Source organism: Anomaloglossus baeobatrachus, chromosome 4 (genome assembly GCF_048569485.1).
Source record: "Anomaloglossus baeobatrachus isolate aAnoBae1 chromosome 4, aAnoBae1.hap1, whole genome shotgun sequence".
NCBI classification, from domain to species: domain Eukaryota; kingdom Metazoa; phylum Chordata; class Amphibia; order Anura; family Aromobatidae; genus Anomaloglossus; species Anomaloglossus baeobatrachus.
The window spans coordinates 472,528,798-472,550,857 of record NC_134356.1 but is presented as its reverse complement, the minus strand read 5'-3'; the positions used below and the strand labels follow the sequence as shown (position 1 = coordinate 472,550,857).

Here is a 22,060-nt window from a genome sequence, read left to right as displayed (position 1 = left end):
TATACATCAATGTTTGGCTTGGCCCAGTCTTTATTTTGGTTTACTGCGTTTAGAAATTTTAATTCTGTTGAATACCTATGGAGTTGGTTTATTTTCCATGGGGAGTTTATCTGTCAGGGGAGCAGGGCCGGATTATAGGCGGGGCAGACGGGGCTCCCGCCCAGGGGCCCCCACCACGAGAGCTTCTGAGGGGGCCCCCACCACCATCAGTGTGGGCGCCATTTTATTAACTCCGCAGTGTGGTTCAGGACCGCACTGTACCAGAATTTCAATCCCGGCCGTCACTTTTCTGCAGACACGCCCACTGCACGCTCTGTGGGCTGCGTCTGCTAGGATGACGTCACCGCGCACCTGTTGCTGCTTCTAAGTTCCTGCCGTAGAGGAGCTTGTGGGAGGACCGGAGGTCTCAGTGGATCCCGGTAAGTATGATTAATCATGGTGCCGGCCGGGCAGGAGGCTGCAGTGAGGAGGGAGCAGGACGCCGCTGATAACTCCAGACCGGTTCCATAGTGTCAGCGGCAGCTCTTCCCGGGATCAGTGTGAGTTATTGCCGGAGTCTGAACTGCAGCAGATCAGGTCGGGCTGTCAGTACAGGTCGGGCTGTCAGTGCCGGGTCATCGGCCTCATCCCTCCCCTGCAATAACTCACACTGATCTCCAGCACAGACAGCACTACACAGAATCCTGCACTGATCACATCTGAGCCTGCAGCACACATTACACTATATGGCCCATATTACATATAGAATATGTGAGGTCCTGTAGGTCCAGGTGTGATCAGTGCAGAGGATTGTATATCTGTGTACATGGTATACCGCATCCAGTGTACAGAGTAGTGTGATATACTGTGTACACACATCAGATGGTATATAATAATGTGTATATTGTATAACATCTGGTGTCTGTATCACAGTAAACCCGGTCAAATTTCGGGGGGCCCACTCGCGGTGGCAGGAGTGGCGTAGCGCTAGTAAGGGGGGCCCGGTGCCCGCGCTGCCTCCCCCCCGCCGAGGATCGCGCTTTCAATTGTATCGGCATCGCAGCTGCCGATACAATTGAGAGCAATGATGAGATGGAGCGGCGCGCTCTCTCTCATGATTCTCGCTGTGTCTGTCGGCATTCTGACAGCTCTGCAGCAGAGCGTGGTGACGTGATCACTGCGCGCCTGCTGAGAGGTCAGAGAAAGCGACAGCAGTGGACGCGCTGAGGAGACCGGAGGAGCGGGGGAACGAGGAGAAGTGAGTATGTACAATCACTGTGGCCAGACGACCATGGGGATGCATTAAATGATATGGCGGCTGTATACTACATGAGGGTGCCTAATGCTATCTGGTTCTGCACTGTGCTATATATGGACTGTATACTACATGAAGGTGCCTAATGCTATGTGGTTCTGCACTGTGCTATATAGGGGCTGTACACTATATGAGGATGCCTAATGCTATCTGGGTCTGCTTTTTGCTATATACGGGCTGTATACTACGTGAGGATGCCTAATGCTATCTGGCTCTGCACTGTGCTATATAGGGGATGTATACTACGTGAGGATGCCTAATGCTATCTGGCTCTGCACTGTGCTATATAGGGGCTGTGAACTACGTGAGTGTCTAATGCTATCTGGCTCTGCACTGTGCTATATAGGGGCTGTGTACTATGTGAAGGTGCTTAATATTATTTGGTCTGCTCTGTGCTATATAGGGGCTGTGTACTATGTGAGGATGCCTAATGCTATCTGGGTCTTCACTGTGCTATATAGGGGCTGTGTACTACATGAGGGTGCCTAATGCTATATGGGTGTGCATTGTACTATATGGGGGGCTGCATAGTGCCATATGGGGGCTGCATAGTGCCATATGGGGGCTGCATAGTGCCATATGGGGGCTGCATAGTGCCATATGGGGGCTGCATAGTGCTACATGGGGGCTGCATAATACTATATGGAGGACTATGGGAGCTTCATAACACTATATGGAGGAATATGGGGGCTGCATAATACTATACCCCCAGAGTTGTATGTCCTCTACACCACAGAGCTGTATATCCCCAGAGCTGCATGTCATCCCCCACCTCAGAGCTCTTTGTCCTCCCCACCTCAGAGCCACTGCCCCCCTCTAGAGCTGTATGCCCCCCATTGCTATGTACCCCTTTCCTCAGTAATATGGATGTCCCCAGTAATGTGTATGTCCCCAGCCTCTCTTGTGATGTATATACAGCAGTGTTAGTGTTCTCTGTGCGGCCATGTCTGTTAGTGTCAGCCACCAATCAGCGTGGCACAGACACGTGCCCAGGAGGAGCTGGATGGAGACAAGCGGGGAGGTGAATGAGGCTGTTGCCGGCTTCCCAATATTAAAAATTAGATAAAAATATAAAAATGTGTCTGTGTGTGCATGTGTGATGCGTATCTATGTGTCATCTATGTATGTCGGTGTGTATGACTGTGTCTAGATTTATGTCTGTTTATATGTGTTTTTGTGAATTTGTCTTTAAATATATACTGTATTTGTACGTATGCCTGTATGTGAATGTATCTGTGCATGTCTATGTGTGGATGGGGCACACTGAGACTTTTTCGCCCAGGACCTACAAAAACATGGAGCCGGCCCTGCGTGTACCAGTCATGTATTTTCCTGTACACTGTACAGGGGCGTACCTTTGGGGGGCATGCGGCATATTTGTCCCTGCACAGCAATCAGGGGGGCACCATTGAAAAACGTGAGGCAGCAATATGGTGGGAGAAAATTGTAAGTGGACAGTATTGGGAAAGAAAAGTGTGCGGGGCATAGAATGGAGACTGGGTAGTGGGGGAGGGGGGATAAGCAGTATAGAGAAGGGGCAGCATGGTGGCCAGTGTGAGGGCACAGTATGGAGGACACAGTATGCTGAGGAGAGGGAATGTGAGACTGAGGTGCAGTATAGAGAAGGGGCAGCATGGTGGCCAGTGTGAGGACACAGTATGGAGGACACAGTATGCTGAGGAGAGGGAATGTGAGACTGAGGTGCAGTATAGAGAAGGGGCAGCATGGTGGCCAGTGTGAGGGCACAGTATGGAGGACACAGTATGCTGCGGAGGGGAATGCAAGACTAAGGTGCAGTATAGTGACTGGATAGTGAAGGAGGTAGGCAGTATAGATAAGGGGCGGCATGGTGGCCAGTGTGAGGGCACAGTATGGAGGGCACAGTATGCTGAGGAGGGGAATGCAAGACTAAGGTGCAGTATAGTGACTGGATAGTGAAGGAGGTAGGCAGTATAGATAAGGGGCGGCATGGTGGCCAGTGTGAGGGCACAGTATGGAGGGCACAGTATGCTGAGGAGGGGAATGTAAGACTGAGGTGCAGTATGGTGACTGGATAGTGAAGGAGGTAGGCAGTATAGAGAAGGGGCGGCATGGTGGCCAGTGTGAGGGCACAGTATGGAGGGCATAGGATGCTGAGAAGGGGGAAAGTGAGACGGAGATACAGTATAGTGACTGGATAATGAAGCAGGTAGGCAGCATAGAGAAGGGGCAGCATGGTGGCCAGTGTGAGGACACAGTATGGAGGACACAGTATGCTGAGGAGAGGGAATGTGAGACTGAGGTGCAGTATAGAGAAGGGGCAGCATGGTGGCCAGTGTGAGGACACAGTATACTGAGGAGGGGGAATGTGAGACTGAGGTGCAGTATGGTGACTGGATAGTGAAGGAGGTAGGCAGTATAGAGAAGGGTCAGCATGGTGGCCAGTGTGAGGGCACAGTATGGAGGACACAGTATGCTGCGGAGGGGAATGCAAGACTAAGGTGCAGTATAGTGACTGGATAGTGAAGGAGGTAGGCAGTATAGAGAAGGGGCAGCATGGGGGCCAGTGTGAGGGCACAGTATGGAGGGCACAGTATGCTGCGGAGGGGAATGCAAGGCTAAGGTGCAGTATAGTGACTGGATAGTGAAGGAGGTAGGCAGTATAGAGAAGGGGCAGCATGGGGGCCAGTGTGAGGGCACAGTATGGAGGACACAGTATGCTGCGGAGGGGAATGCAAGACTAAGGTGCAGTATAGTGACTGGATAGTGAAGGAGGTAGGCAGTATAGAGAAGGGGCAGCATGGTGGCCAGTGTGAGGGCACAGTATGGAGGACACAGTATGCTGCGGAGGGGAATGCAAGACTAAGGTGCAGTATAGTGACTGGATAGTGAAGGAGGTAGGCAGTATAGAGAAGGGGCAGCATGGGGGCCAGTGTGAGGGCACAGTATGGAGGGCACAGTATGCTGCGGAGGGGAATGCAAGGCTAAGGTGCAGTATAGTGACTGGATAGTGAAGGAGGTAGGCAGTATAGAGAAGGGGCAGCATGGGGGCCAGTGTGAGGGCACAGTATGGAGGGCACAGTATGCTGAGGAGGGGGAATGTGAGACTGAGGTGCAGTATTTATATCTAAATGCTACAGTTCGTGCTCTACTGTTATGGTTAAAATGTTAACGTTATTGGGCCCCCACCAGATTTTCTGCCCAGGGGCCCCCACCAACCTTAATCCGGCCCTGCAGGGGAGTCACAAACCCCCTAAATCCATTGTATGGTCAGTCAGCCCGCTGAAAACAGTGCTTGCTTATACATTTTCACAAATCTGCTTGGGGGCCTTTACAGTCATGGCCAAGTTTTGAGATTGACAAAAATTTTGTATTTCTCAAAATTTTATTGCTGTAGTGGTTTTTAGATCTTTTAGTAATGGTTACTGAATTTCAGTTATAAGAATTTAAATTTGTTTGTAGAATTTTATTAACAAAATATATCAAGTTTAGATAAAGACTCAATATTAGCTTTGTTGTCCCTAATGCTTCAAGACTGCAATTTGACCTGACATGCTGGATATCCACTTCAAGGGGGACACCTGACTGATGGCAACCCATTCTTGCCTAATCAGAGTTTAATCATAATTTCTGTGTTTTGTTTGGCCACCTGCTTTTTGAGGATTGACCACAGGTACTCAATGAGATTGATATCTTGGGAATTTCCTGCCAATGGATCCAAACTTTTAAGGTTTTAGTCACGTGTCCACTTGGTTACCTCACTTGTCTTGTGACATGGTTTTCATCATTATGGAAAAAGCATTGTTCATCACCAAATTGCTCTTGGGTTTTTGGAAGAAATTTTTCTTGGAAGAGGTTTAGATACCATTGTTCATTGATTGCAATTTTCTTAAGCAAAAGTCTCAATGAGCCCATTCTCTTGGATGAATAGTAGCTCTACTTATGAATGAGTTCAGGATGTTTTATTGTTGGCATGACACAAGACTCATCTTTTCTTATCCAGACAATCATTCTTTCAGATACCCAAACAGTCTTATGGGGGCTCCAGAAAATAACTTTACCCAGGTCCTCTGCTGTCCAATCTCTTTACTTCTTGCAAAGTTATTTTCTCAGCTGAAGTCATGTTAGACTGTTTAGGACACCTTGATAAAAAGGTGAGCATTAGTCATGTGTCATGCCAAAAGTAAAGCATCCTGAGACTATTCACGTGTGTAGTTGCTTTTTATCCAAAGTCGGCTCATTCAAAATTTTGCCTAAGAACACTGCCGTGAATAAATAACATTATGTAAACAGCCACCAACAGCAACTTTTTCCAACAAAGTTGAAACTATATATTGATGTACAATGCCTTTCCAGCAAGATGGAGCACCATGTCACAAGGCAAAAGTGATAACTAAATCACTCGGTGAACAAAATATTGAAATTTTGGTTCCATGGCCAGGAAACTCCCCAGATATCAAGGCCATTGAGAACATGTGGTCAATCCTCAAAAGATGAGTGGACAAAAAAAAACCCAAACACGCAGAAATTATGATATACTCAAGTTCTGATTAAGAATGGGTTCCCATCAGTTAAGATATGGCCAAGGAGCTGATATCCAGCATGTCAGGAAAAATTACAGAAATCTTAAAAAAATGAGGAACAACACTGAAAATATTGAGTCTTTGGATAATCTTGATGTATTTGTCAATAAAAGTATAAAAACGTTTGAAACACTTATAATTATACTTCAATGACCATAAAAACATCTGACTACAAGATCTAAAATCATCGAAGTAGCAAACAGTGTGTAAAACAACAAAGTCGCAAAACTTTTGGCCATGACGGTGCAGTTAGCATCAAGTAACTTGATAAGATTAAATATATGGCCGGACTACAATTTTTTTTAATCAGTAATAATGAAGGTAGACTTGAACGGAAATGACATTTTTAATTGAAGTATATCAAAAAGGGGATTTTATTACTAAATTAAACATTTATAATGTAATTCAACTATGGTTTCAGATTAGCTCCTTAAATATCTTTTAATTTATGAGACTGGACAAATTATCTTGCATCTTCCGATTCACTCACAGAAGGCAGCTAGTAATTCACATTCAGTAACCCTCTATGAACCTTTATCATTTCATCTTCCAAGTATTTATACTTAGAAAATTATGCAATACATCCACTAGTATACCTTCGTATAGTTCTCATAGGTCATCAAAAAATGTTCCAGTATAGACATCAAGATAATTCCACCATATTGCCTTACTATGTTATGTAGCCAAGTAAAAATAACCATATGCAGGTAATATGGAAAACACTTAATGGTTTCTTAAATTAGAATTAACATTAGTAATACCTCCTTTCGAATCTTGAGATATAACCTTGAGGCAGTCCCTGGCGATTTCTTACTATTCCTCTTCCAAGGTGAATTTGACTTAAGTCACTGGATACTGGGAAACTTGTTCTAGATTGATCTCCGCTTCTATGTAATGGCACCGATGTCCGAATGGCTGACACAACACGTCCAGTATAAGGATTCAATGAGGTATCATGACCAAGTTTATTTTGGTAACTGGTACTTCTTTCTCCAGCAGAGTATTGGAAACTTGGAACCTGTCGGTCCCTTTCTTGATAATTGCCAGGAAGGCACGGCCGGGTTTGCTCCATAACACCACCACCACAACTCCTAGAGCAGGCTGACCAGGGTCCCCAGTTACCCCACTGACCAGTAGACCCAGTACTGATATTTTCTGTAATTGTACTTTGCTCTTCTATCCTTTGTGGAACCTGAAATACAGAGCACAAAATGCATTAAAAAAAACATACATACAACGTAAAATACTATAGCATAACTACAATATAAAACATTGTGCTCAAATGCATTAAATGAAATTAATGCGGACAAGTCAGTTGATTCATGCTGTCCAAACTACAGGCACCATGAATCCGCCAGGCTGCATGGAATGTAGCCCGAAATGTTTTTTCTCTAAAACTCTGATGTTTCAAAGAAAACATAGTTTAAAAAACATGAAACAAACGTGAAAGACAATACTAGTACTAAAATGACAACTGGATTTGTTGCACATAGCAATCAATCAAATCTCAGCTTTCAATTCATAAATTATGCTTCTATAATGAAAGCTGCACTGTGATTGGTTGGTATGGATAATAAAAAAAATAAACAGTTTTCCTTTTAGACGACTATGTTGGTGAATCTGCTCCTATGGTTTCTTTTTCAGAACCACAAAAGCATTTCAGACTTGTAATTAAAAAGAAAAACAGCAGTTATATAAAAAGCAACACTACTGACCTATTCTTCCCCCAAATGCTCCAAGGAATCACAGTTCTGCAGTGGCAGAACTGGAGCAACAGAGGTTAAGTAATGTTCATCTTATTTTTTTTCTTTTAAATTCAAATAAAACTTTTAGGGTAGAGTTTTCCAGGTAGTTGAAAACTATTGAGGATTAAGACTCCATTGCACTATATCCTTATTCCAAAATGCGAGTGTGCTGCGCTAGTGGTGAAAAATTCACAGGATCAGATGGAAACAGACTGTAGTTTATTCCCAACGCGTTTCTAGGTCAAATGAACTTCTTTTGCAGAGGAACCAAAATTAATTTCAAATTTAGTGATCCTTTAACTTGGGTAAATATTCAGTATGGTAATCAATTACCCCCTGACAGTTTTCAATATTGTTGCTATTCCAATACAATAATGGCTGCAATACAACTCGGTATAAGCCTTATATTTAGAGTCAAAGACAGGATCAAATCCACTCTGGTGAAATCATGAACGCCTTTCTCAAAGACCGCTTTGTGACATTAGACAGAGTTGCGCGGGGCATGTGGCCCGTGCTTAATCAGTAGGGGTGCATCGTTGGGACACCTAACAAAGAGGTCAGAGGTGTCTCCCTGGCAGCTGCATTTTGCTGCCCTCATAGTAGGAGTCAGCTGTTCTCTGGTCAAGCGGACAGTCGGTAGAGAGAAGGTGCAGAGCACCAGTTCCCTGTAATCAATTGAACTCGCATCTTTCAGACCCTCAGTATTCAGCTGATCATTGGGGCAGGTTCATTTTGAGGAAGGGTTGTCTCAAATGACCAGTGAAACTGAAGTAGAGGCCCTACAGGTGTCTTGGTCAAGATACCGTACTTATTGCACAAAATGGTATAAACGGTAATTGAAAATAATTATACTTGAAAGAGTTAAAGAGAAGCAGTTTTGAAGTACAGCTAAAGCTTCAATGTCAATTTTCCTTCTAATTCAATTAAAATCCGATTTCTAGTATATTATACAAATAAATCAAATTCCATTCTTCAGCCTTCATAGAGGAATGCAACAAGTGTGAGACAGAAATCCAAAACAAGAATGGTAATAGAAACAGTATGTTAAACTGCTGGCTTCAAGGACACAGAAAATCTACAGATGAATGTGAAATCCTGCCAGTTTTCTCAGATTGTAGCTTTTTTTAGTTCTGAAACAGACATGACCGAATAATGGTTGTGTAAATATCCAGTAACTAATGGAGCTGTTCCGAATGCCCAGCAGTTGCTCTGTTCTGAGCTCACAATAAACCACCAGAGGTTCCAATGTGGAACGTGAGTTTGAAGCCGTGTGATGGAATTGTTGGATTGGGATAAAAATGAGATATTTCACTGGGGTGTATCTGTTTCGGCATTATTCCACTTCACTTTTAAACCTTTTTTTTCTCTTCATCTTCTCAATGTTGAATAAATCCCAATTCCCACACTTCTGCAGTCAGCCAATGTGCGTTGGCTGAGCAAAGTGTAATCTCCTAAGAAGACTTTATGATAACATTTGTCATCAGACAATAGACATGAGATGTCAAACGGCCGAAAGGTGGATAAATGACTGATGCATTTTTGCTTTTATTCCACAACAATAAAAAATAAAAAATTAAAAAGATACAACTATATAACGATTTCAAAATATATATATATTTTTCTTGCAATGTTAATTGAAAGATTTTATGATAAACTTTAACGGTTTCATTTCTGAAAACTGATACAGACATGTGAAGGAGTAGCCCACTGCAAACCCCCACCAATGAAATGTTAATTGTGAGTGTGCTGTACTCTTTATATACTGTATAGAACACAACTTATACCAGTTTTTCTGCAGCTTTTGTCCCTGATTTTAATATGTAAGGACCAAGTTTGACACATTGTGTAGACTTATTAATATGGTCGTATGAAGTGAGTGGTGAATGAGTGGCTCGCTAATGCAATGTGTGCCAGCTTTGTCAATGGAGCGCGAGTCCTGTTTATGAATAGTGCATAGGAGAAGAACACCATTTACACCTGACTTTTTTTTCTAACACTTTTTCAAATGGTTAGTACAGCTGTTGAAGGAAATCTTTCAGCAGAATACTCACCCCTATATGATTTATATTGGGTTTATAGCTCTTCCAAAGAAAATCCCATACCTAACTTAAAGCTACCCAGTCAGTTTCTCAACTTCCAAGAAATGGTCATTTGAATTAATATGAAAATGAGACTGAAGTGCCTTTGGTGTGTGGAAGCTCTTCTTCCAAACTTCCAAACCCTCTGTGTCTTTGACTCTATTAACAATGCAGCACCGCCTTTTGCTTAAATTGAATCTGTCAGCAGGTTTTTGCTATGTAATCTGAAGACAGCATGCGGCAAGGGTTTAACACTAGAAGTTCCAGAAAGGGGTCATTTAACATTTCTACCTTTGGAATCCAGAGATTGGTCAAATGACCTGAGGATTTTAGCTAACATCCTATAATCACCGTCATTTGTTCTGTAATTAAAGCCATTACTGTCGCACCACAGGAGGTTGTTGTTTTCCATTGAGTTTAGCCATTTAGTTTCCAGTTAGTTCTATTCAGTTTGGACTAAGGGTCATTTGACCCTCTTTCGGAACTTCAGGGGGGAGCTCGAAATTTCTGAAACTTCTAGTGTTAAACATAGAAGTCAGGGATGTGCATCTTGTCAAGGTCTAATCTGTTGTTTTCCTAGAATTCTTGTTTAAGCAGAATGACTTATCACTGCTGGACTACATTGTCTCATGCATGGTAGTCTATCACTCCCCCTTCCTCTGATTGAGACCTCACTGTCAATGTACCCTCTCTATAGCAAGCCTGGTGTGGGCAGGACAGCTCTCTCAGCTCTGCTAGATGGCTAAATCTAAAAATTCTGATTGCGTCAGAATAGCAGCACCCACTTATCTAAGTGATACATTATTGGATGCAGGATTTCTTTCCCAACATTATGCTGCTCTTGGATGAGGTAGCAAATGCCTGCTCACAGATTTCCTTAAAGGCCGGGGTCACACTAGCGTGTGACTCGTGCGAGTATCGGATCACACTGCCCGGACCGGCAGCAGCTCTCCTGTCAGGAGCAGGTCAGCATCATAGAAATACATACAGCGGAGCCGCTCCTGGCAGAAGAGAAACCAGCCGGTCCGGGTAGTGCAATCCGATACTCGCACGAGTCACATGCAAGTGTGACTCCAGCCTAACTGCAGTTCTTTGCGCTGTGTCAGTCAAGCAGAAGAAGGCAGTGCTGGCCATGGAATAGAGCTATAGAGAACATAGGTTTGTGAAGAGCTTCCGCACACAGAGAGCACTTCAGCCTTTTTTACATATTAATTCAAATGACTACTTATTGGAAATTAAGGAATGAATTGGATTGTTCAAGGAATAGATTGATTTGTCTTTGCAAGAGCTATGTGTGACAGATTTCCTTTAAAAAGGTTTTCCACTACTTTGATGATCTATCTTTAGGAATAAGAGGTGATCTGCAGGCTAAAGTGGCCACAAAATAGTGTGATGGAGCCCTGGTGGTCTGCTCCATACAAGGTTTATTTCCAGCCATTGTCAGAGCTGATAGTATGGGTGTCTGGTGTCAAACCTGTTGTGAGCTGATATTCGATCCCAGAGATAGGTCACTATTATCATATTAGTGGAAAATACCTTTAATCCCTGTCCAATGTTTTTGCCACATTTCTATTTCTTGAAAAAAGTGCCCAAACACCACAGTTTGAGTTGCATTTAGTACAAAAAAAACTAATGGTTGGATATATATTGATCAATCCACAAATATACTCCAATATAATTTGGACTCAGGTATTTACTACTTCATATCGAAAAGTATACAAACCTTTTATCTTTTGGTTTTGAAAATCCTATGCTAAATTCATGAAAATGAAATTAAGAAACTGTCAAAAACATTTACAAGCTTTCACTTGACTTGATGAGTTCCAGTTTCGTAGCCCTAATCCATTTCTTTCATTTAAATAGTGTAACCAACACCAAACAGACATTATACAACTTGTAATTGTGTGCTAGGTATTCAGCAAATGCAAGACATGCCTGCTTCACCTTTTAAAAGCCTTCAGTGAAATTGCTGTTTGTATCCTACGTTACTCTAATATGTGCCAAAATCAAGTAAACCATTTCCAATCCTCCAGAAAGCAGCGGATACACTTTAATAGAAAATCTTTTAGCATTTGATAATATCTTTTGTTGGAAATTTGGTGTTTGTCATAGTGACATAGGTGTTCTTTTTATGGGGTGCCTTAAAATTGAGAGATTTATTAAAAAAAAAAGTCATGAAGTAATGTTCGGGATTTGCTGTTTGGGCAGTTTGTATCATAAGGGCTTCATATATTTAAAAAAGGAATAACGGAAAAGTAAACATTGTAAAACGTAATAAGCAAGAATGGAGACTCTTCTAAAAGAGGACCAACCACAAGGATTTTCCTATATAAACTAAAGCCAGTGCTATACTGGCGCTACCTTGCTGATTCTCTACATACCTTTAGTTGTGAGATCTGATGTATACTTCCTGAAATACAGGCAAGTTAAGTTTTAGAAATACACTGTTACTTGATTGATAAGTGCTGCAGAATATCTAATAGGTGGGTCGGGGTTTGATAGTTATTCCTCCCCTGTCTGCCTGCTGGTCTTTCTTCCCTCCTTGATCTCCCTGTATAACAGAAACAGGTGGAGGAAGGCCAGGCAGCAGACAGGGATGGAAATCACTAGCAAAGTCCAACCCACCTATTAGATATTCTGCAGCATCTATCAACCAAGTAACAGTAAATTTCACAAAGTTTACTTGCCTGTATTTCAGAAAGTATAAATTCGGTCTCACAACTAAAGGTATGTTTAGAATCAGCGTGATAGTGCCAGTATAGCACTGGCTTTAGTTTATATATGAAAATCATGGTGGTTGGTCCTCTTTAAGAAATCGTCTTTACATAAGCTCCATATTATAGATTATAAGCCCAACTGCCAGCACTGCATTTGATGCAATGCCAATTATAAAGGATAAGGGCACTGAGGACATATTCCATCAGTGAGAATAATCACTTCGACCACTCTCCTTTACACAAACTATTGGCTGGATAACCTCTAATTGGCCCCCAGGTTGGAGAAGACATGGATTTGATTCCCTCACGTTTCCTTCCCATAACTAACCATTAAAAGAAGCAGCAAATCGGATTAAAACACAGAACTGAGCTCAGGTTGTTTGCCACAAGTTCAATAGTAAAGTAATCTGATGAAAATAAATCAAACATCAAAGTATTTTTGTCTGGGTCTACAAAAGGACTTGATGAAATTGGGCTCATGTTAGCTCATGCAACTTTAGAGCATTTTCCTACTGCCATTAGATGCTTATACTGCTTTATAAATCCAATTGATCTTTCCACCACTGTAACTACTCAGGCAAAAAGATAGTATGAGAAAAAAATATATATCTATGTATAGGGAAAAAGAGGGATTTTTTAATTAATTGCTCAATCGGAGGCATTCTTCAGCAAAAGCATTGTTTCTATGGAAAAACCTTTCTACACAAACTACGACAGAATCTTCATAGCAATACATGGAGGGTGGTCTGCTTCAAACTAATGGAAAAGTAGTGGCTCTATGTAGGGAGCTTTGGTATTAGGCTATGTTCACATTGTGTTTTTGTATACATTCGGTGGCTCCATTGAGGCTTATGTATGAAGCCCCTCAAAACAGGATTCTGCCTATTGACGGCACCATTCACTTTAATGATGTACATAGAGTGTGCTCTTTTTAAAAAAACATTTTAATCTGTATAAGGCCAGTTGAGGCAGGAACAAAGACAGCCCTGACAGAGCAATTCAATGTAGGATAAAACACTTTGGAAACATAGCCAAACCCTTGAAGGAAGCAAGATATCTGAAGAGATAATGTAATAAATGATTATAACTAATCATATAGTGTGGTCTTGTTCACAGGTATTTTTGCCACCTTTTTCCTACACATTTTACATAGCATTTTACAGTACCAACAAAGTGAATGGAATTTCTAATTTCTCATGCACATGCTGTTCTTTTCCTTATTAAAACCTATTTTCAAATCTGCAGCATATCATTTTTTTTTAAGGAATGTATAAGTACTTTCAATATGCACGTATTTTACACAGGTGGCATCATTTCATAGTTTCATAAGTTTTTTGGTTGAAGGCAGATACAAGTCTATCCAGTCCAACCTGTAGCCTAACATGTTATTCCACAGGAAGGCAAAAATACTATGAGGAAGATGCTAATAGCTCCATATTACGGGAAAAGTTCCTTCCTGGCTCCACATATGGCAATAAGACTAGTTTCCTTGATCAATGACCCATCACAGAATCTAGCGCCCATAACCCATAATATTATATTTTTCAAGACCGGCATCCTTGAACTTTTGTAGTGAATCAGTCATTATCACAACATGCACCTCGTCCCCTGAGGAAGATTCTACATCTTTGAAAATCGAAACGTACGTAGGGCGTTTTGGGGGCCTTTAATGCTTGGTCCATTCGGTATACCGATTACCATCCTTGACAACCTCCTGAGGTTTATTGTTGGCATACAATGGGTATGATTTCAGCTTCCCAGGGAAAAATTGTTTCAAGGACTATTGGGACCTAGTAATATCAATTGGGCAATATATTGTACCCCATGTCCTTTATCCTGGTACAAATAGCTGCATTGTACTGTTAATGACTAGGGTATTTGTATAATCTGTTTTACATACATGCTTTGATGCATAATTTATCTTTGGCAATCTGCTATTAAAAAAAAATTATGTTAAACCTTGTGATCATGCATTACTGCATATCTTATATGCCTTGCATTAACTAATGGGGATTTTCCTATTTTTGTATACTGTAATTAACACCGTTCGGACTGATCATTGCGTCCTATTGCTTTTAAAAAAAAGTTTTTTACTGAAATTTTTGTCACTTATCCCAAAATAAATGATGTATATTTGCACTTTAAAAACTCCTTTGAATCACAAATATGAGTTTGTGCTACCCGTGGGGCCCTTGTAAATATTGGACCCCTGGGATTTTTTCCAATATGGTTTTATGGAACTTTTTTCTAATATTATCACAACATGTAGCACAGAGTTCCATAGTCTCACTGCTCTTACAGGTTCTCTAAAGCCTGCTTTACACGGGACGACTGATTCTGTGATTTCACAAGCAATCGTACCCGCCCCCATCGTTTTTGTGTCACGGGCAAATCGCTGCCCGTGGCGCACAAACTCGTTTAACCCCAGTCACACGCACTTACCTTCCGGACGACCTCGCTGTGGGCGACGAACATCCACTTCCTGAAGTGGGAGGGATGTTCGGCGTCACAGCGACGTCACACGGCAGCCGGCCAATAGAAGCGGAGGGGCGGAGATGAGCGGGATGTAAACATCCCGCCCACCTCTTTCCTTCCATTAAGCCGGCGGGTGCCGTGGGATGCAGGTACGCTGTGTTCATCGTTCCCGTGGTGTCACACGGAGCAACGTGTGATGTTTCGGAAACGATGAACAACCTGCACCCATGAAAATAAACGAGATTATGAAAGTTAACGACGAGTACACGACTCACGATTTGTGAACGATACTGCGTCGTTCAGAGGTGTCACACGAGACAACGTCGTGCGCTATGCCGGATGTGCATCACGAAAACCGTGACCCCGACGACATATTGCACAATCTATCGTCTTGTGTAAAGCCCGCATTAAAGTAGTGGACAGCCCATTAAAGTTCATTACAGCTTGCGCATCACTTTTGTATTCATAATTTTAAAACTATTTATTTGCTGCTGTAGTCTTTACATGTCGTGAATATGAGAAATTTCATAGTACTTCACATTTTTCTAATTATAAAGATTTATGTAAACCGATAATATTGATGCAGAAATATGTCCACAGTTATTGGATAGCTTGGTGTCTTCGATTATCCTAGGATTATATTTGTTGCATGTAATGTTTATAGTGGGCATGAAAGTTTGCAAATTGCTCTTTTTTTGTACATTATCCAAGAACTAAAAGTAATAAAAAACAGTGAAAGCAGAAGCTTAGCAACTGTACATGAAGCGTGAAGAAATGAAATCCTACTGTAAAGATTTACCAAACAGTTGTTGAAAATTGTCCTAGAAAACCGGCACCCCAGGGGCTGACAGTGTCGTTTGTTGTCTTAAACAAAAAATGCACAAAGCGAGTTTTATTTAGTGTCTGACATCATCAGATTTCTAATGTAATTTTATATCACCATAGCCACATGGAGCAGCAGTCTCGGTGAACTTTACATTAGCTCTTTGCAATCTTGGTAAATTTGTATTTCAAATTGGCAGCCCTGAAAACAAAGCTCTTCTGTTGGGGCTGAATGCTATGTCAAACAGTAGTTCCCAGTTGTCCATTGAGTCATTGAGATGAAAATCAACCCAATAATGGGTCTAACTTTCCTTCCAGACACACTAATTCCTTCCATTTTCTTCTACAATCCCTAATTAGAGTATATATTGTGGGCCACGGTTTAGTAATTTGGGCTTGGATAGAAACAAATTAAGAAAGGTCAACAGGGCTGGAATACGGAGGTTATTTTCTGACGTGAGCAGCAACACTAAAATCCAAACTGTACTAAATTTGTCTTTAAGATAGTTTTTTCTTAAAATACATATGTATATATACTAATGAAAAAAAATAAATAAGCTTATATGTTCATATGTTTGGGCCAGAAATTCAAAATTGTCAAATAGTTTCTCAACGATAGCAAAAAAGCGCTTGAAAATCCCAACCTTTCTGCACTTTTCATTATAACGGGTTTGTAATAACAATGGTATTTGTTTTAACTCTTTAGGAACTAGTTCTCCAGCAAAAACTTTGTGAATGAAGACACAAAACCAATCATTTAACATGAAAGTAGAGTACTGATTATTATCCTACGAAATTTAAGGAGACACTTCATAACAGAGAAATGGGGATGCAAAAAATTGGTATAACAAACCCCTACAGGGACAACATTTGGTCATCTGGAGTTCTCCCTTGCAATGACAACAGATACCATGGACTGGACTTGTGGCAGATAGAAGGCAGGAATGGAAACCTTTTGAAAACTTTTTGTTTTAATAGGACAACAGATTACATTGTGGGTTATAAATAATCTAGCGACAGAGAATGAATATTTGGTGGAGATATGTTGAACTTGATGAACCTAAGTCTTTTTTCAACCTATCTAACTATCTACTATGGCAAAGATTATGGCAAAGATGACAAGATGACAACCATATTTGGTGAACAAGGATAAGAAAAGCTGAGGGGATATGGCCACCACAGAGGAGGACAAGAATTTGAAAAAAACTGAATATTGTGGAATAAAACCACCTTCCTTTGGCCAACACAAAAAATGAGCAAACATACATACAATATAAAAGATTATGAGCAGGTATTTGTACTTTTTCCTGGCACACCCATTCTTAAATCTTAAATTCCAGGACTGTATGTATAACAACTTAAAGAGAAGGGAGAATTCCATTATAGCCATAAAGAAAAGAAAATTCTTGAGAGATCTTGAGGATTATAAGAATGATAAAATATATAATTGGGCTAGTAATCCTCCCTCCATTTTGAGAAAATACAAGCCTTGGTATAAGAAACCTAAGGTATCCTTCAATTCCACGGCCAATTATGATACCTATTTTGGAGAAACATCGGATGAATTAACGGACTCCTCGGTTGCTTCAGTAGCCAGTATTCAGACTGGTGGAAAAAAACACCAAAAAAGGAACTTCCAGCAAGAAGGTGCCTTGCCAAAAAACGATCTTGGAAGAGGGGAGGAAGGAAACATAAGTCCAAAAGTCTATCATATGACGTTCCGCAAGCACCGTTAACAGAGATTCCTGTATTTAATCTTTCTAGTTATATTTTGACAGATTCACAAATTGGACTTTTGTCTAAAGGACTAGGTTTCTCTCCAGTCAAAAAATTCAATTTATTTGACACTATTGTTGATATCAATAGATTTGCACGTAATTTGACCCTTAAAGTTCATTATAATGAGGATAATATTCAGGTGTATAATTGATTTATCATCTACTAGTGTATCATTGGATAATAATTGTATTCATTTTAGTGAACAGGTAGCGGTCTCCAATCTAAGACAACTAGAGGGGGAGACAGAGCTGGAGCATAGGGTGAATTTAAATGATAGGTTTCAGACTCGTAATCCTATATGTTACCCAGTAAAATCGAGACCTCCTTTCCTTGATTTTTTTTCAAGAAACAATTGAAAGTGAGTTGGTGTCTCTTTACAACCAGGTGGAACATCAAGAGGTTAAATTCAATCAGAGTACTTCTGAACATAGGGCAATTAATGAGCTGAGAGCAAACAGCGATCTCCTTATTGTCCAGGCGGACAAGGGGGGTGCTGTTGTAGCTCTCAATGCTGGTTTATACAGGAAAGTGAACTTGTTGGATCTGGAAAATAGTAGCACCTATGTTGAATTGCCATCAAATCCAACTAATTCATTTAATTCTGAATTATTACATCTGTTACAGGAGGGGATCAGTATGGGTGCTATTTCAGATAGAATTAAGAAGTTTATCTTTTGTGAAACACCGATTGTCCCAATATACCACTCACTCCTCAAAGTTCATAAAGAGGTTTTTCCTTCCCCTCTCAGACCTATTGTGTCTGGGATAGGGTCATTTAGTTAGAAACTAGGGGAGTGGGTGGATTTCTATCTTCAACCCCTAGTGCCATTAACACCAAGTCACCTTAAAGATTCCAAAAGTATGATACAGATTATGGAAAAATTTCACTGGCAAACTGACTATATGTGGCTATCTTGCGATGTGGTGGGGTTATATCCCTCTATCCCCCATCACGTCGCGATACGATGTATCACATATTATTTGTCCAGATACAGTAATTACGAGGATTCCATCCAGAAGTTTATTGTCTCTTCAATTCAGTTTCTTTTGGGTCACAATTATTTTTCGTTTGATGAGAGATACTTCCTCCAGACACAAGGCGTGAGCATGGGCGCTAAGTTTTCACCTTCCCTAGCTAACCTGGTTATGTCCGTGTGGGAGGAAAATTATATTTTTAACATTGATAACCCATTCAAGGATAATATTGTTTGGCTGGGTAGATTTATTGATGATCTGATATTTGTCTGGAGGGGTAGTCTCTCGTCTGCGAAAAGTGTTTTTTTCTTATTTGGATTTGAATGATTTCAATCTAAAATTTACGAGTAGTAGTCATGAGGTATCAACAAATTTCTTGGACCTAAAATTGACCTCAGATTTGGATAGCAACAAGGTTTTGATATCTCCCTATAAAAAACCTACTGGATGCAATAGTATTTTAATGGCTTCCTCTAATCACCCCAAACATGTCATTCAGAATATTCCTGTGGGGGAGCTTATTAGACTAAAAAGGAATACCACATCTAGTGATAGATTGGAGGAAGAAATTGAAATAACTTGTAACAATTTAAAAAAAAGGGGGTATCCCAATTGGTCTTTGGAGAGAGCCAAGAAAAAAATAGCAGGCATGGATAGGGTTAAGCTGTTGGATTGTACTAAGAAAAAAAGACAGTTTGACTCCAAAAAATCTGGGGTAGTTTTCAGCACCAACTATAGTCTCTAGTTTAATTCTATTGTCAAAATTATCAGAAAATATCTTCCGTTATTATCTCAGAATGATATTTTGAAAAACATTGTGGAAAATAATGATATTGCCTTTGTGGCAAAAAGAGCCCCAACCTTAGCTACATTATTATCACCTAGCATGTTCAAAGATACAGACAAAATCTCTACTAGCAACTGGTTAAAAACAATAGGATTTTTTAAATGCGGTGCTAATATTTGTAAGTGCTGCGGTTTTGCTAATAAGTCTAAAATATTTACATCTATTTCCAATGAAAAACAGTTTAATGTTCGTTCTTTTATAAACTGTAATACGGAGAATGTAGTTTATTTAATTAATTGCAATATATGCCGCATGCAATATGTAGGCTGCACGATGAACCCCCTTAAAACCAGAATCCGCAAACACCTTTCAGATGCTAGCAATTTGCCAATGGTTGGTGCATCAGTAGTATCCCGACATTTTTCAAAAAAACACAATGGGGATTTACGCGGTTTTTCTTTTATGGGCATTGAGCATGTAAAAAAACCATTGAGAGGGGGAGATTTTCATAAAAAAGTGCTTGCAAGAGAGAGTAGGTGGATATTTGAGCTGGGGACCCGCATGCCACAGGGCTTTAACAATCGTATGGATATCATTATGCACTATTGATACATTGTTGCATTATATATTGCTGGCTATTACTACTGTGTTAGGCTTTTTGCATCACTTTAAAAATAATTTTATGGTCAGGTTATTGGATTTTCTGATAGTATTTTTCTCCAAAATGTTGAATCCTTTCCTTACAACTCTTATGCATGCTGTATATTGATTAATATGCGGATAGCTTACATGTTTGATTTGCTTTTCTAGCTTATGTTTTTAAATCTCTCACACATGTTTGTAATTACCCTGATGGGAGTGAGATGTATATAAGGTTCTATGTTTGGAAAGCAGATTAGATTCTGGACCATGAAGAAGGCGGATTTTACCGCTGAAACGCGTAGTCCTATCTGCGCTATTTTCCTGCGATAATGCTGTTCTGAATTGCTTGGACCATTATATTTTAATGAATTTCTGAATAAAAAGAAGGAAATTTTTTTTTTAACAGCATCCTGGATTGCTCACGTTATTGCTGGATTCTGCCTTGTTGTTGTTCACATTTGTATGGATGGACTCCTACGTCCTGATCCGGGCACAACGGAGTTAACCAGGTGAGCTGAGGATCCAGGTGATTCACAGGAGTGAGCTGGTCCACATTGTTAGACTCATATATATATATATATATATATATATATATATATATATATATATATATATATATATATATATATATATATATATATATATACATACACATACATACATACACATATTCACACACAGTACAGACCAAAAGTTTGGACACACCTTCTCATTCAAAGAGTTTTCTTTATTTTCATGACTCTGAAAAGTGTAGATTCACATTGAGGGCATCAAAACTATGAATTAACACATGAGGAATTGAATACTTAACAAAAAAGTGTGAAACAACTGAAAATATGTGTTATATTCTAGATTCTTCAAAGTAGCCACCCTTTGCTTTGATTACTGCTTTGCACACTCTTGGCATTCTCTTAATGAGCTTCAAGAGGTAGTCATCGGAAATGGTCTTCCAACAGTCTTGAAAGACTTCCCAGAGATGCTTAGCACTTGTTGGCCCTTTTGCCTTCACTCTGCGGTCCAGCTCACCCCAAACCAGCTTGATTTGGTTCAGGTCTGATGACTGTGGAGGCCAGGTCATCTGGCGTAGCACCCCATCACTCTCCTTCTTAGTCAAATAGCCCTTACACAGCCTGGAGGTGTGTTTGGGGTCACTGTTCTGTTGAAAAATAAATGATGGTCCAACTAAACGCAAACTGGATGGAATAGCATGCCACTGCAAGATGCTGTGGTAGCTATGCTGGTTCAGTATGCCTTCAATTTTGAATAAATCCCCAACAGTGTCACCAGCAAAGCACCCCCACGTCATCACACCTCCTCTTCCTTGCTTCTCGATGGAATCAGCCATGTAGAGTCCATCCGTTCACCTTTTCTGCATCGCACAAAGGTTGGATCCAAAGATCTCAAATTTGGACTCATCAGACCAAAGCACAGATTTCCACTTGTCTAATGTCCATTCCTTGTGTTCTTTAGCCAAAACAAGTCTCTTCTGCTTGTTGCCTGTCCTTAGCAGTGGTTTCCTAAAAGCTATTTTACTATGAAGGCCTGCTGCACAAAGTCTCCTCTTAACAGTTACTCTAGAGAAGTGTCTGCTGCTAGAACTCTGTGTAGCATTGACCTGGTCTCTAATTTGAGCTACTGTTAACCTGCGATTTCTGAGACTGGTGACTCCGATAAACTTATCCTCCGCAGCAGAGGTGACTCTTTGTCTTCCATTCCTGGGGCGGTCCTCATGTGAGCCAGTTTTTTGTAGCGTTTGATGGTTTTTGCCACTGCACTTGGGGACACTTTCAAAGTTTTCCCAATTTTTCGGACTGACTGACCTTCATTTCAAAAAGTAATGATGGCCACTCGTTTTTTCTTTACTTAGAATTTGTATTATGGCAAGAAAAAAGCAACTAACAGTATTCAGTAGGACTACCAGCTGTGTATCCACCAGACTTCTGCACAACACAACTAATGGTCCCAACCCCATTTATAAGGCAAGAAATCCCACTTATTAAACCTGACAAGGCACACCTGTGAAGGGAAAACCATTTTCGGTGACTACCTCTTGAAGCTCATCAAGAGAATGCCAAGAGTGTGCAAAGCAGTAATCAAAGCAAAAGGTGGCTACTTTGAAGAACCTAGAATATAAGACATATTTTCAGTTGTTTCACAATATGTTAAGTATTTCATTCCACATGT

At 40.7% G+C, this 22,060-nt stretch overlaps 1 protein-coding gene across 1 annotated transcript in view; it reads right to left on the bottom strand.

The window, feature by feature from the left end:
* Positions 1–22,060, bottom strand: part of THSD4 (thrombospondin type 1 domain containing 4) — a 1,079,410-nt gene that overhangs the window by 864,726 nt on the left and 192,624 nt on the right. Inside the window, exon 4 of the mRNA XM_075345712.1 lies at positions 6,618–7,048. Coding sequence (XP_075201827.1) covers positions 6,618–7,048 — 431 coding nt within the window. The remainder of the gene's footprint in view (positions 1–6,617; positions 7,049–22,060) is intronic.